This window comes from Camelus dromedarius, chromosome 16 (assembly GCF_036321535.1).
Source record: "Camelus dromedarius isolate mCamDro1 chromosome 16, mCamDro1.pat, whole genome shotgun sequence".
Classification (NCBI taxonomy): Eukaryota; Metazoa; Chordata; class Mammalia; order Artiodactyla; family Camelidae; genus Camelus; species Camelus dromedarius.
This window is the reverse complement of record NC_087451.1, coordinates 27,971,403-27,989,694: the sequence shown is the minus strand read 5'-3', so window position 1 is coordinate 27,989,694 and position 18,292 is coordinate 27,971,403. Positions and strand designations below refer to the sequence as shown.

The 18,292-nt window shown below is 61.8% G+C and overlaps 1 protein-coding gene and 1 long non-coding RNA gene across 3 annotated transcripts; both read right to left on the bottom strand.

The window, feature by feature from the left end:
• Positions 1 to 1,402: 1,402 nt before the first annotated feature.
• On the bottom strand, positions 1,403 to 4,175 carry ACTG1 (actin gamma 1). Its single transcript, XM_064495382.1, has 5 exons — positions 4,077 to 4,175; positions 3,348 to 3,716; positions 2,634 to 3,072; positions 2,365 to 2,546; positions 1,403 to 2,276 (listed from the first exon to the last, which is right to left on the bottom strand). Exons 2-5 carry the CDS (start codon positions 3,708 to 3,710, stop codon positions 2,133 to 2,135), a joined length of 1,128 nt encoding a protein of 375 aa, XP_064351452.1. The 5' UTR covers positions 3,711 to 3,716; positions 4,077 to 4,175; the 3' UTR covers positions 1,403 to 2,132.
• A 7,245-nt stretch (positions 4,176 to 11,420) lies between these two features.
• Positions 11,421 to 18,076, bottom strand: LOC116157850 (uncharacterized). Of its 2 annotated transcripts, XR_010384388.1 has the most exons (4): positions 17,745 to 18,076; positions 13,022 to 13,081; positions 12,300 to 12,393; positions 11,421 to 11,439 (listed from the first exon to the last, which is right to left on the bottom strand). It is a non-coding gene; the product is annotated as an uncharacterized LOC116157850 (long non-coding RNA). The 2 variants fall into 2 exon arrangements; XR_004142116.2 differs by lacking the exon at positions 11,421 to 11,439 and having other exon boundaries at positions 12,200 to 12,393.
• Positions 18,077 to 18,292: the final 216 nt, after the last annotated feature.

The following is an 18,292-nucleotide window of genomic DNA, read 5'->3' as shown; positions in this document are numbered from 1 at the left end:
AGTTAAGCCTCTTTCTGATGGACGTGAGGAAGTGCCACCTGTGGGCACAGGGCAGTGTGCCCAGCTCCCCAGGGCACCCGCGGCCAGACCACCTCGCCACCCTCCTTCAGCCGGTGAGTTCAGTGACTGGTTCTCACATCGGTTACTGTCCCCAGAGCGCCACAAAGGGAGGCGAGTCTCCATGCTGCAGGAAATCTCGCTACCCCCAGGAGCAGGAGGTGGGCCAACACGTGCCCCTTCCACATGTGCAGAGGTGTCTGGGCCTCCGTGTCCCTTTTGCAAAGGGGACAGAGGCACAGAGTAGATGGACTCGCCCACCGGGCCCAATGCCAAGAAGGGTGGATGGAGCCGGGATCTGGCCAGGCGGCGTGGCCGCACCAGGCAGCCACCTTTCTCCTCCACGTCCTAAGAAAGTTGTTCTCTCCTCGTGAGCCCGGCCCATCCTGGTCCCTGGAACCACTCACGCTTCGAATCAGATTTTCTAGTCCTGACTGAAAGAAGAATGTTGCCCAGGGCAAAAAAGTGGCTTCTGACCCATCGCTGTGTTCCCCAGGTGGGGGCAGGGGCTGTCACAGTGTCCCTGGGAGCAAGGGGACAGGGCCAAGGCAGGATGGAGCCCCGGGCCTGGCAGGGCCCACTTTCTGCTCCTTCAGTCCTGCTCTTGGGGCCCCTTGCTCCTGACCCCACACCACAGCCTCCCTCCCCGGGACCCCAAGACAATTCCCAACAGCACAGGCTTTAAATCTTTCTTCTCTGTTTCATATTCAAGTTCTTCCAGATCCTTAAGCATTTTCAATCTAGTGAAGAAATCGCACCTCCCAGACCCCACCTGCAAAGAATAAAGTTTGAAAATCTGAAATAGCTGGGGAGACTCTGCCCACCGTGAGCAGAACTACACCTTCCTCACCGACAGGCTGAGGATGAAGCCTGGAGCCTGCCAGCCACGTTCACGCCACCAGGTGACAGTCGACAGTGGGGGGCAAGGTTCCCAGAACGTCGGGTTCTACGCAATCCCAAGCTTGCTCCAGGCTGGCGAGTTTACCGAGAAGCCCCGCCCCACAGCACCTGTGCGCTGGAGGGCCACCCCCCCTCAGAGCTGCAAGTACCGGTGCGCGGCACAGCTCCTGCCAAGTACCCGAGGTCACGCTGCCAAGCAAGGCCACTTGCAGACCCCTTCCTGCCGCAGCTTGATGGGGAGGGGGCACTGTCCTGCACGGCCTAGGCCCTCTTTCCTAGAAGCCACACCACCAGGACAGGGACTCCAGCTGTGCCAAGACCTCCTAGGACCGTAATTTCTGAAAACACAATCACACCCCTGGTTTGGGAGAAACCACGAGTTGTTGCCCCATTGCTGTCCCACCCCCCCCGAAGACACCCCCCCAAGCAGGAGGCACCAATCTGATCGATTTACTGCAGCACTTTTTATTTCCTCACAATGACGCGTTGCTGGGGCCTAATGTTCTCACGTGACAGTAGAAAAACCAAAATTTGTTGTCATCTCTTAAATTGAGAATTGCGTACAAAAACCTTACATAAATTAAAAGGATGAATAAATTTACAGGTGTGAATGCAAACCGTCTTCCAACTCAAGGCAAGGAACGACCCTTGGTGATCTGGCGGGAAAACCGGGGGAGAAAGGAAAGTGGGTCCTAAGGCTGGGACCTTCCCAAGCCCGTCAGGCTGGCGGGACAGAAATGACAACAGGTTCAGGACTCCTGCAGCCTCAAGGGAACCCTGGAATAGGCAGCTCTCACACGTCAATACCCTGCACAACCAAGAGACGCGGGGTCTCCCGGATTCACATCAAGCCAACGAGTTTCTCTTCCACAAACATGTTCTCACCTCAGCCACGACAAGTGACGGAGCCGCATGTAACTAGGGGTTTAAATCAAAGATATGCACAGGGTATTAAACGTACACCGAGGGAAGAGCTAACTTGAATACAAGGTCAAGATCAGCAACAAGTCTACCATCCAGTGCTGATGCCAGATACAAGCTTCAAGGACAAATTTCTTTTCAAAGGCTTATTCCAGTTTCACGAGGCTGGCATGAGGTGTGTACATTTGCCAGGGCAAATTTATACTTCTGAATTAACTCATGCAGCAAATGCTACGCATCTGCCCGCAGTCCGTTTAGAAGCATTTGCGGTGGACGATGGAGGGGCCCGACTCGTCGTACTCCTGCTTGCTGATCCACATCTGCTGGAAGGTGGACAGTGAGGCCAGGATGGAGCCCCCAATCCACACGGAGTACTTGCGCTCAGGAGGAGCGATGATCTGCAAAGACAGAGATGTGATTTTAGTCGGTGGCACAGTCTTCCCAGCAAGGCCTCCCGGCCCAAGCCCACAGCCACCTTGGACTCACCTTGATCTTCATCGTGCTGGGGGCCAGGGCCGTGATCTCCTTCTGCATCCTGTCGGCGATGCCGGGGTACATGGTGGTCCCACCAGACAGCACTGTGTTGGCGTACAGGTCCTTCCGGATGTCGACGTCACACTTCATGATGGAGTTGAAAGTGGTCTCGTGGATGCCACACGACTCCATTCCTAAGAGACAAAGCTCTCCCTTAGGATCACGCGTTCAAGTTGAGAGGCACCTTGGCCCTCGACAGCCTCACACCGCCTGACACCTACCCAGGAAGGAGGGCTGGAAAAGCGCCTCTGGACACCGGAAGCGCTCGTTGCCGATGGTGATGACCTGGCCGTCGGGCAGCTCGTAGCTCTTCTCCAGGGAGGAGCTGGAGGCGGCGGTGGCCATTTCCTGCTCGAAGTCCAGGGCGACGTAGCAGAGCTTCTCCTTGATGTCGCGCACGATCTCCCGCTCAGCCGTGGTGGTGAAGCTGTAGCCGCGCTCCGTGAGAATCTTCATGAGGTAGTCCGTCAGGTCCCGGCCAGCCAGGTCCAGACGCAGGATGGCGTGGGGGAGGGCGTAGCCCTCGTAGATGGGCACGGTGTGGGTGACCCCGTCCCCAGAGTCCATGACAATACCAGTGGTGCGGCCAGAGGCGTACAGGGACAGCACGGCCTGGATGGCCACGTACATGGCCGGGGTGTTGAAGGTCTCGAACATGATCTGGAGAAAGCAATGGGCTCCTCAGTCAAGGGCAGGGACACAGAGCCACCCCATGCTTACACACCATGCCGGCATGCCACAAATGTGATGTGTGGAGAAAAGAAAAGGAAGCAGGCAGAAACACAAATAAGAAACCTTGAGACTTCAGGGAGGAAATGCCAGGAGAAGAACAGAACCCTGAAAATATCGAAAGAAACACTTGAATTTCAGAAAAAAACAGCACAAAATGACTTGTGAAACAGATATACCAGCCGAGGCAACTCCGCGCAGCTTACCTGGGTCATCTTCTCACGGTTGGCCTTGGGGTTCAGGGGGGCCTCGGTCAGCAGCACAGGGTGCTCCTCGGGGGCCACGCGCAGCTCGTTGTAGAAAGTGTGGTGCCAGATCTTCTCCATGTCGTCCCAGTTGGTGACGATGCCATGCTCAATGGGGTACTTGAGGGTCAGGATGCCGCGCTTGCTCTGGGCCTCATCGCCCACGTAGCTGTCCTTCTGCCCCATGCCCACCATGACGCCCTGGTGTCGGGGACGGCCGACGATGGACGGGAAGACAGCCCGGGGGGCGTCGTCCCCAGCAAAGCCAGCTTTGCACATGCCAGAACCATTGTCGATGACGAGCGCAGCGATTTCTTCTTCCATCGCGATCTGTTCAAAGAGGCGACCGACTCAGGCGCTCCCCAGCGCCGGGACGGCCCCTGCAGAGGCCCGCCTCCCCCGAGCCCGCCGTCCTGGCAGCGGAATAACCGCCTGGAACCAAGGCAGGCTTTTTTACGTAACGCCCTCACTCCCCGGTCGTTCCGGGGCGGCCCGGCCCCGCCCTGGACCCCTCCCCCGGCAGCACTCCCGCCGCGGCCCCGCTGGGAAGCATCCCAGCCCAGCCACCCGGCCGCCCTTTGTTCCTGGCGGCGGCGCGGCCCGGCCTCCGGGCCCAGGAGCGTGTAGCGGGCCCGCGAAAGAGCGAGGGAACACTGACACGGACTAGGCCGCAAAGACCTGTTCACTTACCGGCGGAGGCGGCGGGATGCGGACGAGCGAGCGGCGGAGCGGCGAGAGGACGCGGAGCGCGGGCCGGCTGCGGCGAGTGAGACCGACCGCGGCCTCCCCCGCCAGTATTTAAGCGGAGCGGGGAGCGCGCGCGGCCCGGCGGCGCGCGCGGCCCCAGAACATGTCCATATATGGCGATCTTTCCGAACGCCGGGCGCCCATTGGCCCGTCCGGCCAGGGCACGTGGGGCCCCGCGCCCGGTCCCGCCCCCAGCCCGCACCGCCCCCAACCGCCCCGCCCGTGTCACCCCCGCGCACCCGAGACCCCCGAGCAGGACCCCGCGCGGGTTGGCGCGGGTTGGCGCGCGGGCAGGGGGAGTGGGCGCTCCCCGGGGGTCGTTGCGGAGGCTGCGCCCCGCCCCGGGACTGCCGCGCGCCGTGGGGGAGGGCCCGGCTGCTGCACCCCGAAACTGCCTGGCCCGGGGCTGGGCGGCACCCGGAGCCGGGTGTTTCCCCGCTGTCCGGCCCTGCAGGGGGGACTTTGGTCCCCAAGCGCCCCCTGCGAGCTTTCTTTCTGAGGCCCTGCAGAGATCCCGGGCCGTGAAGGCCGGTTCCCGGCCCCGGGCTGGGGGAGGGGAGGGAAGAGTTGGGGGGGGGTCCTACACCGGCCGCCCTTGCGGCACTTTGTGCCCCGCGGTCCGCGGGAGTGCCGGGGAGCCATGACCTCGCCGTCGCCCCTGTCACGATGGGAAGGAGCTGCCCGTCCCCCAGCGCGGCCACCACCGCGTAGGCCCTTCCGCCGGAGTTGGGGCGCCCTGCCCGGGGTCCCTGACGGTCCAGAGACAGGCCCGATTCTACCACACCCTGTGTATCCTGCTCGTCTAACCGTAGGCTCAGTTGTTCCTAGGCGCGGCCTCCACTCCGGGTTTGGGGTCCCCCCCTCATCCGCTGGGGCAGGGGTGGGACTTCGTTTCATTTTAATAACCTTTGCGCATTGTAGGGAAACTGAGGCAGAGAAGGGTAGTGCAGACTGCCCGAACAGTCAGCTCTCCCTAGACTTTGAGGGGCTCACCTTCTCTGTTTATGATCTTGGGAAAGGGCCGCGGCTGAAGTGGGTTTGCTGGCCCCTGGCTGCCTGGGGCTGCGAGTTCTCCCGGGTCCCGGGGCGCGCCCTTTTCCCCATGAGCCTGTGCTAAAAGACTTGTCATCCCTGGCAGGGTCCTGGTCACACCTGCCACCGCCAGTGCTTTGGTTATGCCCCGAGGGAACCAGGTACTCTGGTTTCCTCGGACTGACTTGAAAGCTTTCAGGATTGCTCAGAACAGAATTAAACATTAGAGGCGGTATGGGGGAATAGCACTGTCCCAAGAGGAGTAGCAGTGGGTCAGGCAGAGTGAACGTGGGGGCGCGTCCAAGGCCCCAGTGGGGTGGACCGGAGCAGGTGTCTGATGGGGGTGAGGGGGCGAGGCCGGGCGTCCCAAGATCCTTGCAAGGTCATCTTGTGTCCACATTAACGGATAAGCACGTTGGGCTAGGCAGGTAAAGCAGCCGCCCAGCTCACCAGCGGACTGCAGGCACGCAGACGCCAAGGCTTTGCCTATGGCCACTCCTGCCACCAGACCTAGCTGGGTCCCCGACTCCCCACTTTCCAGGGCGCTAGGCAAGGCTGCTGTCCATCAGATGTGTGCCCCACCCATGGAGAGCCTGGGGATGGGCCTCCAGAAAGTCCACACTTCCTGGCGCCCTTGGGCACAAACACGGGCCTTCAACCCCCAGGTGGGGGCGTCAGTGTGCGAGGACGCCTGCAACACGCGGGTCCCAAGATGTCACACGCGAAGTGGGAAGTGTCCAGCATCCAAGGCCTCGCGCCCTGTGTCCGCCCACACCACGTTCCAGTCAGGCCCCCTAGACTGCGGGGGCTTCCTCTCCTCGGGCTCCAGCTCGCTCTGGCACTCCTTTGTCTGGTGTGCCCAGGCTACCTCGGGGGACAGATTGGGAGGGGGCAGAGGCCGTTGGACCTCTGTCCCCGTCCCCCCTGCTCTTTTCCCCACCTGGCAAGGCGCTGGGGACACGGGCGAAGGGTCGTGGGGGGGAGGGGGCGGGGTCTTGGAGTCCCGAGATTCCCGGGGCTTCCCCTTCGGTAGGCTGCCAGCCCCCAACCGGCAGGGCCGGGGCTGCGGGGGAGGGGAGCGGGCGCTCTCGGTCAGCCGGCGCGGGGTTGGGTGGGGGAGCTGCTGCTGCTTCCGCGGATGTGTCACCCGGCGGGGGTGGGGGGAGTGGGTCAAGGTGCGGCCGCAGGTGTGCGGGTTGGGGACAGCGGCGCGCGGCGCAGCCATATTTGGCCATTTCGGCGCCGCCGGAGCCCCGCCCGCCGCCCGGGAAGCCGCAGCCCTGGCAGCCCCGTCTCCGCCCGCCGCCGGCCCTGAGTCACCGGCCGGGCGGGGGGCGGAAGTAACGGACAGGGGGCGCCGGGCGCCCTCCTCGCCTTATTTAGTCAAGGAGGCCGCCGATTGGCCGGCGGAACAAAGGGGCGGCGGCGGGAGGCCGGGGCGGGGGCGGGGCGGCCCGGGAGCCTCCGAGGGGGCGGGGCGGGGCGGGGGCCGGCCGCCGCTCCCCCCCCCCCCGACTCCCTGGCCCTCGGGGGTCCAGGAGGCTCGGCTGCACCTCGTCACGGCTGGCCGCGAGAGTGGAGGGTGGGGGCGCACGTGGCCCCAGAGGTCTGGTGGCGGCGGGGTGGGGGGAGCGCAGCTGGAGGCCTGGCGTGGGTGGAGAGGGGGCGACCACCCGCCTGGGAGGCATCACCCTGAATCTGGAGTAAGTGAATGCTGCGGATCCAGGGGCCTGGCCCCAGGCAGAGCGAGGCCTCCAAACTCTGCTCAGGGGATTGGGGGAGGGGGCGCGGAACACCGCATTCTGCGCTGTGATTTTTCTGTTTTGCAACTGGGCAGTGCAAGGCCTTCTCCCAAGGTCACCTTAGGGCTGTGCGCTTGGAAGCGCAGGGCTGCCCCCAGCCGTCCTGGAGCTGGAGAGGCCCAGGAGCCCCTTGTGGCAGGGATGTAGCAGCCCCTGGCTCAGGGGTGCTCAGGGAGGCCCTGGGAAGAGGGACAGTCAGCAGCTGCCCTTCTGCCCAGAAGCAGGTGTGTCCTTTCCATCTTGAGGATGGAGACTTGGGGCTCAGAGCAATGATGTGAATTGATGGGAATTTTTAAAGTTTTTTTTAGCTCTGTGTTGGTTTGGTGGATTTCTTGTGGCTGTGCTGCATCTCGTTTCATCTTCCATCCATTTAACAGCTGAGAAAACAGTGGTGCAGGGAGGTGACATCACCTTGCAAGGAAGTGTGGCGGGGCTAAGACTCAGCCCAAGGCCGCTCCAGTGCTGGGCACTGCCAGGAAACCCCAGCTCAGGATCCTACCCTGCTCCGCCCCTCTGACACCTCCGTCAGCCTGTCATCTCCCTGCTCCAACCTCCAGGGATGTTTCCCAGGATCCCAGTCACCTCTGCACCCGACCCCCAGCCCATCACCCCACCTGCCTCCCACCTCTCAGCACCTTCCATCTAGCCAGTTCTTTGTCAGGCAGACAGGGGAGGGAACTTGGTAATGAGTCCCTGCTTCTGGCCTTTGCCTCTGCCACTCCACCTGCCAGGAATGCCTTCCCCCCACCTCCCTCCAAATGCAATGTTGGATCCTGGAACAGAAAAAAGGGCAGGAGCGGAGAAACTCATGAAATTTAATTAATACTAAGTACCAAAGTCAATCTCTCAGTACAATTGTACCATGACTGTCCCAGATGTTAACATTAGGGAAACGGGGTGGAGAGTCTACAGGAATGCTAACTGTCTCTGTAACTTTTCTGTAAATCTAAAATTACCTCATAATTAAAATTTTATTTTCTAAATGCCAAGGAAAACCAAAGTTTCCCTACCCTCAGCTCATTGTCCTGTTCTCCCAGGCCTGTGGCCAGATCAAATGCAAGATGACTGTTTTGCCACCTAAGGCCTCCTGGACACAGGGCTGGCACCCACAGGAGCAACCCCTAGAGTGGCTGTCTGTTTGGAACAGTGGTCCCCAGGCTGCCCTGGTAGGCAAGGCCAGGATTCTGCTGGCTTGACATGCCCACCTCTCGAGTTTCAGGTCAAAGGACAAGCCACACACTTCTGTCTCTGGTCTAGTGCCCAGCAGGGGCTTTTCAGCACTTTACAGACAGGCATGGGAGGTCCAGCAGTCACCAGGCACACCCAGAGGCCGGGGCTCCAGCCCCAAGCCCCGTGGACCTTTGTGTTGGCCAGCTGTTTGGACGTTCAGGCACCTGTGAGTTGAGTCAGGTGCTCAGTGCTCAACGCTGCCATGTGTCCTGGGCCGGAATGCCCCTGGCCAGGCCTCTAAGTATGTCATCCGGTCCTTGCTGCCTGAGGCAGGGAAACTGAGGCTCACAGTGTGTGTCCTTGCAAAGGGAGTTAGCCAAGGGTTCACTGCTCCGGCCGAGAAGGGCTTCAGGCCTTTTGCAGACAGGCCTCACCAGAGTTTCTCAGACGCTGCTAAGGTGCAGCAGGAGCCCGGGAGGCTCCTGGAGGAGCACTGGGCTGGGAGTCAGGACCTGAGTTCTGGGCCTCAATTTTTGTAAAGACAGCAGATGGGCCAGTGATGTGAAGGGTGTGGGGCCCATCAGAGGCTCCGAGGCTGGTGGCTCTGGTGCACTGGTGCAGGTATGGGGACAGGAGGCCACTGGATGGCCCAGTGAACTTTCTCCAAGCCTCACCGCAGGTTTTCCAGACCTCTGGCCTCCATGTCCCCAGGCATCCAGTTTTCTGTGATGATTAAGTACTCACTCAGCACCTCTGTGTGTCAGACCTGAGATTCCGGGAGCAGCAGCCTCCTCACCCCGCATCCCAGGGTGCAGCCCCCGGCCTGCTTCCCTGGGTCTCGGCAGACAGCGACACCACTCCCAACACCACAGACCCAGAACGGTGGTCCAGAAGTGGGCACACTGCCAGGAGTGGTAACACGGACACCGATGTGGGCCCTGCCCCACAGCTCCCTCACCCAGAGGGTGACCTTTTCACCTCTGCATAGTTCTTACTCTCAGTGAGATGGGTTCCCAGATTACAAAGGGGAACCAAGGATTCAGCCCAGGCATCCAGACCTCCCACTGCTTCATGACAGTCCTGCCCTACATGTGGCTAAAGCGGGAAACCAGGATGCCCACCAGACCACAGCATGTCCTGCACGTCTCTGACCTGTGTCTGATTCCCCACAATTAATGCTACAAATCGTCCCACTCTGCTCCCCATGACACCCCCTGCCTGGAGACACGTGAGCCGCTTCCCCTGTGCTGGCGGCTCTGCCTGACCCTCCACCCCTTCACTGACTGCCCCTCTCACTCTCTGCCCTCCAGCTCAGGACCAGCACCTTCCCAGAAAGTTTTTCCCATTGGCTGCCTCCTCCCTGCAGGCCTCCAGGTAATCCCCTGGCCTCAGATCAAGTCCCCACCTCCCACCTGAATATTGGTTACTCAGCTTGTCCCTGCCCTCTGCCCCAGAAAGTAGGTTGTCCTAACACAGTGGTGAAGCTGGTATCCCCTGCACCTATACATGGGAGGGAAGCAGGAGTGGAGGGAGAAGGAGTGGAGAGAGGGGCTCCACCTGTGGAGGAGGGAAGGGCCTTCCCTGAGAGTCAGAGGGGGACAGGGATGCCGGAGCTGTCACCCCAGCCCTGACTCCAATACGCCAAGGGAGGACATGGCCCCAGAGCTGAGAGGGAAGGAGCCCGGAAGCCTGACCGCCCCCAGGGACCCTCCCCCCGCCCCGCAATTGGTAGGCCTGCAGGACTGCCGGGACAAGAGTGGGGTGGGTCCTGCACAGTGAAGGTTCACGGCTGTGCCTCCCGCCCTGGCCCCGGGCGGTGGGGGGCGCGCCCGACCAGCAGAACTCTCCTGAGCTAGACTAGGTCAGGGGTGCCGCCACAGGTGTCCCCATCCCGGGACCGGAGGCCTGCATGGCGAGATACCGGCAGGAGGCCGCTGCTCTGGGCGCTGTGTCCTCCCCGCCACCGCTCCAAAGGCTGCAGCTGGGGTGGGCAGGGTGGAGAGAAGCACGGTCAAGGCTGGGGTCGAGCCCGGGCTCCAAACCGGTCACCCTGGCCCTCCCCGCGCCCTCTGCGTGGCTCCGACTTCCCAGGGTAGCGGCGCTCGGGTACCCGCCCGGCGGGGGGGCGGGCCTGCTGCACTCGGCCCCGCCCACTGCAGCCTGTTAGGCGCACACCGCCGCGGGGAGCGGGTCTGATCCTGCCGGGCTGGGCGTGGGGGAAACCGGGCAGCATGTCCTAATTTGGTCCGGGGCCCGTTCCCGGGCCACTGGTCCCGCGCGCCCCTCCCCTGACCAGGTCCGCCTCCGCCTGCAGGAGCTCGATCCCGGCACCAGCTTTCCCTGAGCCTTTCGGGGTCAGCACCGGAGAGACGGGATCCAGCCGGAGGCCGAGGGAGTGCGGAAGAGGCTGCCACCGAAGCAGCGCAAACTGGGGCCGGAGGCTTGGGGCGCCCCGCCACCCGCGGCCACTCGGCACCCCTGCTGTTAGGTGGTGTCAGACCTGGTGCCACAGCCCCCTTCCCCCCACCGCACAATCCGCATCTCCTCTGTCCCGGCGAGGTGCGGGCAGGGCACGGCACCGGAGGCCCTGCGGCCCGGGGAGGCGGGAGCAATGCCCGGATTCAGCACGCACCTCGCGGTCAGGCACGGCCTGGGTGCGAGGCCGTCCCCTCCGGGCGGTGAGCTTGACGGCCTGAGCCAGGAGATGGCGCTGTGGCCAGCCGCGGCAGCCCCTAGCGCCCACCTCCGAGGCCGGCCGGTGTCATTCCCAGGTGGGCCGCCAGGTGGGTCCTGCTATGGAGGCCAGGTGCCAGGGGCCGGGCGAAGAGTACGGGCTGCACCTGTCTGCCCCGCCCCGCCCCGACCCCAACTGAGCTGGCCCCGCCCTCCCCAGCGCCCAGAGGGACCCCCTGTAGCCGCTGACCTGGGCTGGGGAGGGCGCTGCCAGTGGCCGCTGAGTCACTGCTGCCCAAGGGTGACAGGGAGTGGCTGGGGAGTGGCCTGTGACCTCAGCCAGTGCTGACGCAGGGAGACAAGGTGGGATGGGGTCAGCCTGCACCCAGGGCAATGGAGGAGAGGAGGGCCAGGGCCCCCACTCAGCCAGGCTGGGCCAGCCCACCCTATGTCCCTGTACCTTCTGTTCAGGGGCAGACAGCACCCCCAGAGGGACCCAAAGCCTGGGCAGAGCCTGGACCTGGGTGTGTCTGTTGAATGCACAGCTAGTTCCCTGGGCGGCTTTTGATGCCAGCTGCCCCGCCTGTCTGCTCACCGGGCACCCTGGGTTATTTCAACAGCTAGGACACCTGGGTAGATGACCAATTCAGAGACAAGGAGAGGGAGGCTCAGAGAGGCTGAGCTTGGTTCCAAGTCACACAGCAGGACTGGAGGGTGGGACTCTGAGCCCCCTCCCCCATGTATGCACACCCTGCTGGCTACAGGAGGCCAGGGTTAGGGGACAAACGGGTGTAAGTTCATTCCACTTTTCCAGGGGCCCTCCTAGGGTTGTGAGCTGTGGGCCTAGGTTGTTGGGGGTTGAGCTAGTCCCAGGAAGGTGGAAGGGGGCACTGGCAGGGGGATAGCCTCAGGGGACCCCAGAGTGCCACATCAGGCCAGCCTTGGGGTAGGTGGGTGAGGAGCAGAAGGCAGGCTCCAGAGGTCACCCTGAAGGGGGATGGGTCAGGGGACAGGGCCAGGTTGGGGTTAGGTCATTCCTGGGAAAGGACAGATGCTGCCCATGGGCAGGCGGCTAGAGCCGCACCTCTGCCTCCCTGGGTAACAGGTGGGTTGTCCCGGACCCATGTGTCCACTAGGGACAGTGCGAGTGAACTATTGCAGGGAGCCTGCCCCCTAGAGCAGCCCCAGCCACAGGAGCCAGCCTGAAGGTTAGCAGTGCCGAGGTCATTCCCAGGCCCCGCCTGCCGTCCCCGCAGCATTCTCTTTCCTCACTTTACACAGGAGCTTGGAGGGCCACCAGCTGGGAAGGGGCAGGCCTGGGGTCTGTAAGTGGCAGTTGGAGTTTGCATATCTGCACGTGTTTTACCCACCTGGGAACAACAGGTAGTTCGGTGAGTCAGGGGCATCAGGATGAAAATGCTCCCCCCCGTTTGGAAGGCCTGACTGCCAGCTCTTCCTTCCACTGTGGCCCTTGGGAAATGGCTGTCACCTGAGTCTGGATCCAGCGCCCATGACTTCTCGTGTTTCTCCACAAGCGTTTCGGTTTTCCCTGTATTCCAGCTGATTCGAGTTCCTGGGCATACCTGCGGTGAAGACTGCTCATTCTTGGCTGCTTCCAGGCCCTCAATAGCCATCAGTTCTTGGGGATTTTCTTGTTTCCTTCACAATGTCTCTCTTTCCTGTTTTACTTTCTCTGTCTTTTTGTTTTGGGATGTCTCAGAACTGGCTGCTCACATCTCCCAGTTGAATCCTTTAGTATTCTTATTCTTTCTACTATCTCTGTCTTTTCCTTTAACTTTCTAGAATGTTTATTTGACTTCTTCTGACCCTGCTGTGGATTTAAAATTCTAGTTGTTCTAGTTTTTAAACTTTGCATTTTGAGATCATTTCAGACTTACTGAATGTTGATCGTTTGTCACACCTGCCTTACTTCCTTTTTAACTTCCACTTTTCATTTCTAAACCATTTGGGGGTAGGTCTCCGACATTCTGCCCTTTACCCCTTCATATTTCTATGTCTTTTTCCTAAGAACAGGGACATTGTCTCATATAACCACAGTATAGCGACCCAAAGCAGGCAACTTCACATCAATCTGACACTACTCATCTAACTTGCAGTCTGCATTTCAGTGACGATGGTTGTCCCAATGTCTTCTGTAGCATTTTTTCCTGGCCTAATCCAGGATCCCATATTGCATTCAGTTGTCATTACCTGTAATATATTTAATCCCCAGGGTCTCTCTCCTGTTCTCTGTACCATTCAGAGCGTCACCTGTAGGTGAGAAAGTTTTTATTAGAAGCAGGCCAGCACTATTGCCCCACAGAGAAACATGACCATGTGCAGGACCTGTCTGACTGTAGGACAAGGTGACAGTCTGTTTCTGCTTTGTCCCAGAAGTCAGAGATGGACTTTTCCTTGTTGGACCCCTAGCAAGATTTCTGGCATAGAGTAGGTACTTAATAACTGCTGTAATTATTTGATGTGAGAGGTCTGGTTCTTCCGCGATGGGCTGAGCCTCTGCAGGTAGATTTGGCCTTGTGCGTGGGTGTCTGTGTGTGTGTATGTGTGTGTGCAAGTCCAGGCAGGTGTGTGTTTTCTCGTGAAGGTGCACACAGACAGGGGCTGCGCCGTGGCTCCCATGGTCGCCCGCAGAGTTGTGAGCTCCTGACTCTGCCTGCCAGGTGTTGACATATCCTGGCCGTGCACCTTGTGTCTGCAAGCCTGGTGGGCAGTAAATGGCCATCTGTTTTGCTGGAGTTGACCTGGTCTTCACTCTGCCCCATGCAGCAAGGACTCAGTCTCAGGTATTCTTGTGAATGCTACTCTCTCTTTTTGGTGGGGGGGGGGGGTAATTAAGTTTATTTATTTGTTTGTTTACAGTGGAAGTACTGGGGGTTGAACCGAGGACCTCGTGTGTGCTAAGCATGCGCTCTGCCCTCCCTTCCTGTGACCGCTCCTCTCTTATCCCAAGAACGTGCAAAGGGCCCGAGGCTTGGGGGTCAGAAGTTGCCCAGTGGTCATGGGGCATCTGGGTGTGCTGAGGTGCCCTCAAGCCTGTCCTTGTGCTCCCTTCAGGGAACTTCAGGCTTGCTGAGGCCCAGAGGCCTGAGGTCTCTCCCTCCTCTCCTGCCAAATACAGCCTCCGTCACTGCCCCCGCCTTAAGGTTTTACAAGACAGAAGCCAGGAGACTGCACCAGATTTCCACTGTGACAGCCCTAAAGGGGGCTTCCCCAGCCCAGCCAGCAGCTTGGAGGGGAAGGGAGACCAGGTGGAGAGGATTTCAAGGAGATGCCCTGCCAGGATGGGTGTGCATGTTTGCGTGCGCGCGCGCGTGCATGGAGGTGGGACCGTGCCGGGGTGGGGTGGGGAGCACAGGTTGGGGGGCAGGAGGGGTCTTGGGAGCCTGAGATGCGGGAGCCCCCTCTCTTCTGCCCTGCTGAGGGGAGCTGTCACCCTAAACCGCCTGCAGGCCTCCGGTAAACCAACCCCAGCCTGAGTAAAAGCAGCGCGGCCCCCGCCCGCCCATGTAAGTGGAACTGCGAGGCAGCAGAGCGCTCCGCCATGAAAAAATCATGAGGACACCAAGCTGGGGGACTGTTTCAGGAACTAGGCAGGAGGCTGGGCCCTGGGCGCCTGCCAAGCTGGACCCCAGGAGCAGGTGATGGGCCCACGGGTGAGGAAATCAGGGCTCTGGGATGTGCCCAGCAGCACCGGGACCAGCAGGGTGGCCGTCACCTTGTGGCACGAGGAGCCCGGGGGCAGGGGCCCAGCAGGGGGCTGGCCAGAGGAGCCAGTCATGGAAGGGGCAGAGCCCCTGGGGTGGGGTGGGGTGGGGTGGACAGGAGTGCCAGCTGGAGCAGCAGCTGGTCAGGGCCCGGGGCTGAGGCGCAGGCTCTGGGGAGGGGGCAGGGATTTCCTCTGGGAGTAGTTCCCAGAGACTCACTGCCCTGTGGGAAGGGTCTGTCTGGCCATTGCTCAGAGTAGGGGGCCCAGACCTGAGTCTGGGACAGGTGTGGCCTGTGGAGGTCCCTCAGCCAGTGGGGCCGCCCCAGCCTCCATCCTGGGCTATTTCCCAGTTTCCAGGGCTCCAGGCCAGCGGAGGTGGGGAGCGGCCCCTCCCCTAGCCCGCACACACACAGCGTGTGCAGCTCACAACCAGCGTCGGCGTTGCTGGGACACCGAGTCTCGAGCATGAGCTGGTCACCATGGCAGCCAGCAGCGTGCTGGCAGGAGTCCAGGCTGGGCTCTAGCATCTAGGGCCAGTGGTCTGGACATGCAGGGGTGGGGGTCCTTTCCCTGGTGGCCCCAGAGGGGCCTGACTGGGTGGAGTGGGAGGGGGACCCTCCATGGCCAGGCCTGCTCATCCCCCAGCACCCCGGGTAAGGAACAGTTTCCCGCGAGCTCTGGGCCGGATGCCAGGGGCTTTAAGGCCCTCTCTGCTCCTGGCCCCGGCTGGACACTAAGAGGGGCAGGAGGCCTTGTCTGCTGGCGGCTTCTGACAGCTGAGGCAAACCCTACCTTCTGGACCCCCGGACACCAGAAGGGTCCATCTGCTGTGTCCATCTGCAGGCAGCCACTCCCTGAAGCGGGGGCTAGAGGCGCTGCTTGCCTCAGGAAAAGGCACACTTCTCCAAACGTGATTAAGCTGGCGTGCTGGGTGGCCTGACATCTGTGCCCAAGCCTGGTCCAGGAAGTGGGCACACACTGGGGACGTGTCCCCACTGGAGCAGGGGCAGGTGAAAGGGGCTCCCGGAGTGGCAGGGACTTTGGATGCTCCAGAGTGCCGGCTGCATAGGGCAGTGGTGGGCAGGCTTGTGCACCCCAAGTGGGTGGCGGTTGGGCAGGGGGCATGGCCAAAGGGTTGCCTGGGGTCCTACGAGAGGGGTACCCCCCGTTGCCTGAGGATGCTGCCACAGGACTGGAGCTCCCAGCCCACCCCAGGCTCTCATAATTGTATACACCTGGGTGTGAGTGGTGTCCCTGAAACTGAATCCCTTGTGCTGTGCACAGCCTGATGGCCCACTGGATGGCCACGAGTGCGCTCTGAGGCTGGGACCCAGGGTAGCACCTCCAGGCTGGGGCTGGCCCAGCATGTGGCCGCGGCTCACTCTGCCCGGTCCCTGTCCGTGTGTGCTTCCCCTGACCTAAACACACACACACACACACAGGCCCAGACTCACATGCTCACTGCAGCGTCTATCTGCAGAGGCTCAGCCCATCACACAGGAACCCCCACATCAAACACCAGGACCCTGCGGGGAACCCAGAGGGAGTCCATGACCCTAGCAGGCAGCTGGGCAAGGACCTCAGATCCTGAAGAGGGGGGAACCTCCATGCAAACCCCCTCCCTCCAAGGACGTCCCCCCATGTCTGTACAAACCACCTCCCTCCTGGGCTAGAAGGCCCACCCCTAAGAGTCCCCTGGGGGCCAGAAAGGCCACCTCATGGCTCATGCCCGGGGTCAGTGCCAGGCAGCCCCACCCCACCCTCACCTGGGGCTGTGGGACCCTGGAATTGAGAGGCCACAGGCACAGCTGGCTCTGCCGCTGAGAGGCTGCCTGAAGCCAGGTCGGCTTAGTGCCCGGCGCTGGGCTTCCTCCCGCTGGGCATGTGATGCCCACGAGTGCCTGGCCGGCACCCGCCAGTGCTGATTAACAAGAGCGTCACACTGATCCGGATGTGCTGGGCTCCTTCGCAGCCTGGCTGGGAGTTGGGGGTGCGGAGGAGTGACCAGTGCCCCTGCCTAGGGGTGGCCACGGGCACAGCTGCCCAAGGGCCCCCCAGCACAGATGAGCCCCAAACCAGGACACTTCTCTGGCATCAAGGCCTGGGCCCCCAGTCCCCTGGGAATTTGGGGAGATTTCTGTGGGCATCATGTCCAGAGATGGGGTGCAACCCCAGACTGCATCTCATGACCACGAGGTGCCCGGCACACAGCCCAGCCAGGCACGCACTCGAGGCCCCATAAACACGTGTGTGACAGAGGTGGGCGACGCTAGCCTGCAGGGAGAGCCAGGATCAGCACCTCGCTCAGCTGACCCATTGCGGGTGCCACGTTGTCATGGGGGTTTGTATACAGGCCTGTCTCCCCAAACCCCAACTTGAACCCCCCAAGTGAGAGGGGAGGTCTCCTGGTCTCCCCTCAGCACCCACATGTGCCTGGCAAGGTCACTGCCCAGGGCCTGGAGAGTGGGGGAGGGACTTCTGACCCCGTGCCCGTTGCCTGGCTGTGGACCCACGCGCCTGTCTGCCCACTTGCCCCCCGGGGCTCATGCATGCCCACCCCAAGGCCCTTTCATTCTGTTGGACCCCACGTGGCCTCCAGAGGGATGGAGGGATAATGCCCAGAGCATCAAGGGCCCATGAGGATGGGCAAGACTCTGGAGGCCACAGCTGGACGTGCCCCGTGGCTTCCAGTCCTGGTCCCCAGGGAGGCCCGAGGGTCACAGGCTGTGATGAGGAAGAGGACACCAGGGCTGGCCATGGCCCAGCACGGGCCGCTCTGGTTTCACTACTTGGCTCCTGGCCCCCGAGGCAGGTGCAAGAGACAGACAGGCAGGGTGAGGCTGAGCAGGCCCACTGCAGCCCCCAGTGACAGCCCCCTCGGTCTCAGGGTAGAGTGGATGTAACCGGGCTGCCCCAGCGGCTGGGCCTGAGAGGTGCTGGGGTCAGAGGTAGCCAGCTCTGGCTTCTCCTAGCCTGCTGGCCTCATCCCTCTGCTGAGAAGGTTTTGCTTTTTGTGGCCTTGAGACCTGACTCAGGAAGACCCCGTAGTCAAGCCACTCCCCCCAGAGATGGGACAGCAGGTCGGGGTCCCCAAGGCCGCCCATCAAGGCTGGCTTCATCTGAGCTCACCCACAGAGGGAGGGGCAACCTCATGGCCCCGAGAGCTGCTCAGAGTACAGGAGTCGGCTGAGAGCCCGGCCCTCTTACCCCGGGTCCAGCGACTGGGATGACGTCCACTCCACGTCCATGCTCCCACGTCACTCTCCTGCTGTGCGACCTTTGAGGTGGGTATCACAGTCCCCATCACAGAGGAGCCCTTCCCCTGGGCCCAGCACAGCCAGGCCGCTGGCCAGCATGAACGCAGCCAGGCAGCTGCCTCTCCACGCCTGGCTCGGATCTGGGTGCCGCGAGTGCCAGGATCGGGGTGCCTGGCCCTCACACTGGCACTGTCATCCCTGCCTGCCACTTTCCCAGCTGCGGGCCACCCTTGGGAGGCACCGGACCCAGGGCTGCAGGCTGTGCCCTGGGGCTGCTGAGGTGCCCCGTGGGGGGCCTTGCGGCACTCCTGGCAGCAGGAATCAGAGAAGCAGTAACTAGATCTGGTGGCCGAGGGTGGAGGGCTGCGATCGGGTTGCGGCCACAGGCAAGTTTTCCACCAGGCGGCTTTCTCCACATCGGGAAAGAGCTGGGCTGGGCTGGCCAGTCTGCGCAGTGGGTCTGGGGGACCCGAGGTGGGGAGCAAGGAAGAGAGACCA

Bases quoted from the DNA above. Each gene is read 5' to 3' on its own strand.
- ACTG1 (XM_064495382.1), bottom strand. From the start codon at position 3,710: ATGGAAGAAGAAATCGCTGCGCTCGTCATCGACAATGGTTCTGGCATG. The intron at 3,073-3,347 runs GTAAGCTGCGCG...TGCTTTCTCCAG, and splicing joins ACCGTGAGAAGATGACCCAG to ATCATGTTCGAGACCTTCAA. The intron at 2,277-2,364 runs GTGAGTCCAAGG...CTGTCTTTGCAG, and splicing joins CCAGCACGATGAAGATCAAG to ATCATCGCTCCTCCTGAGCG.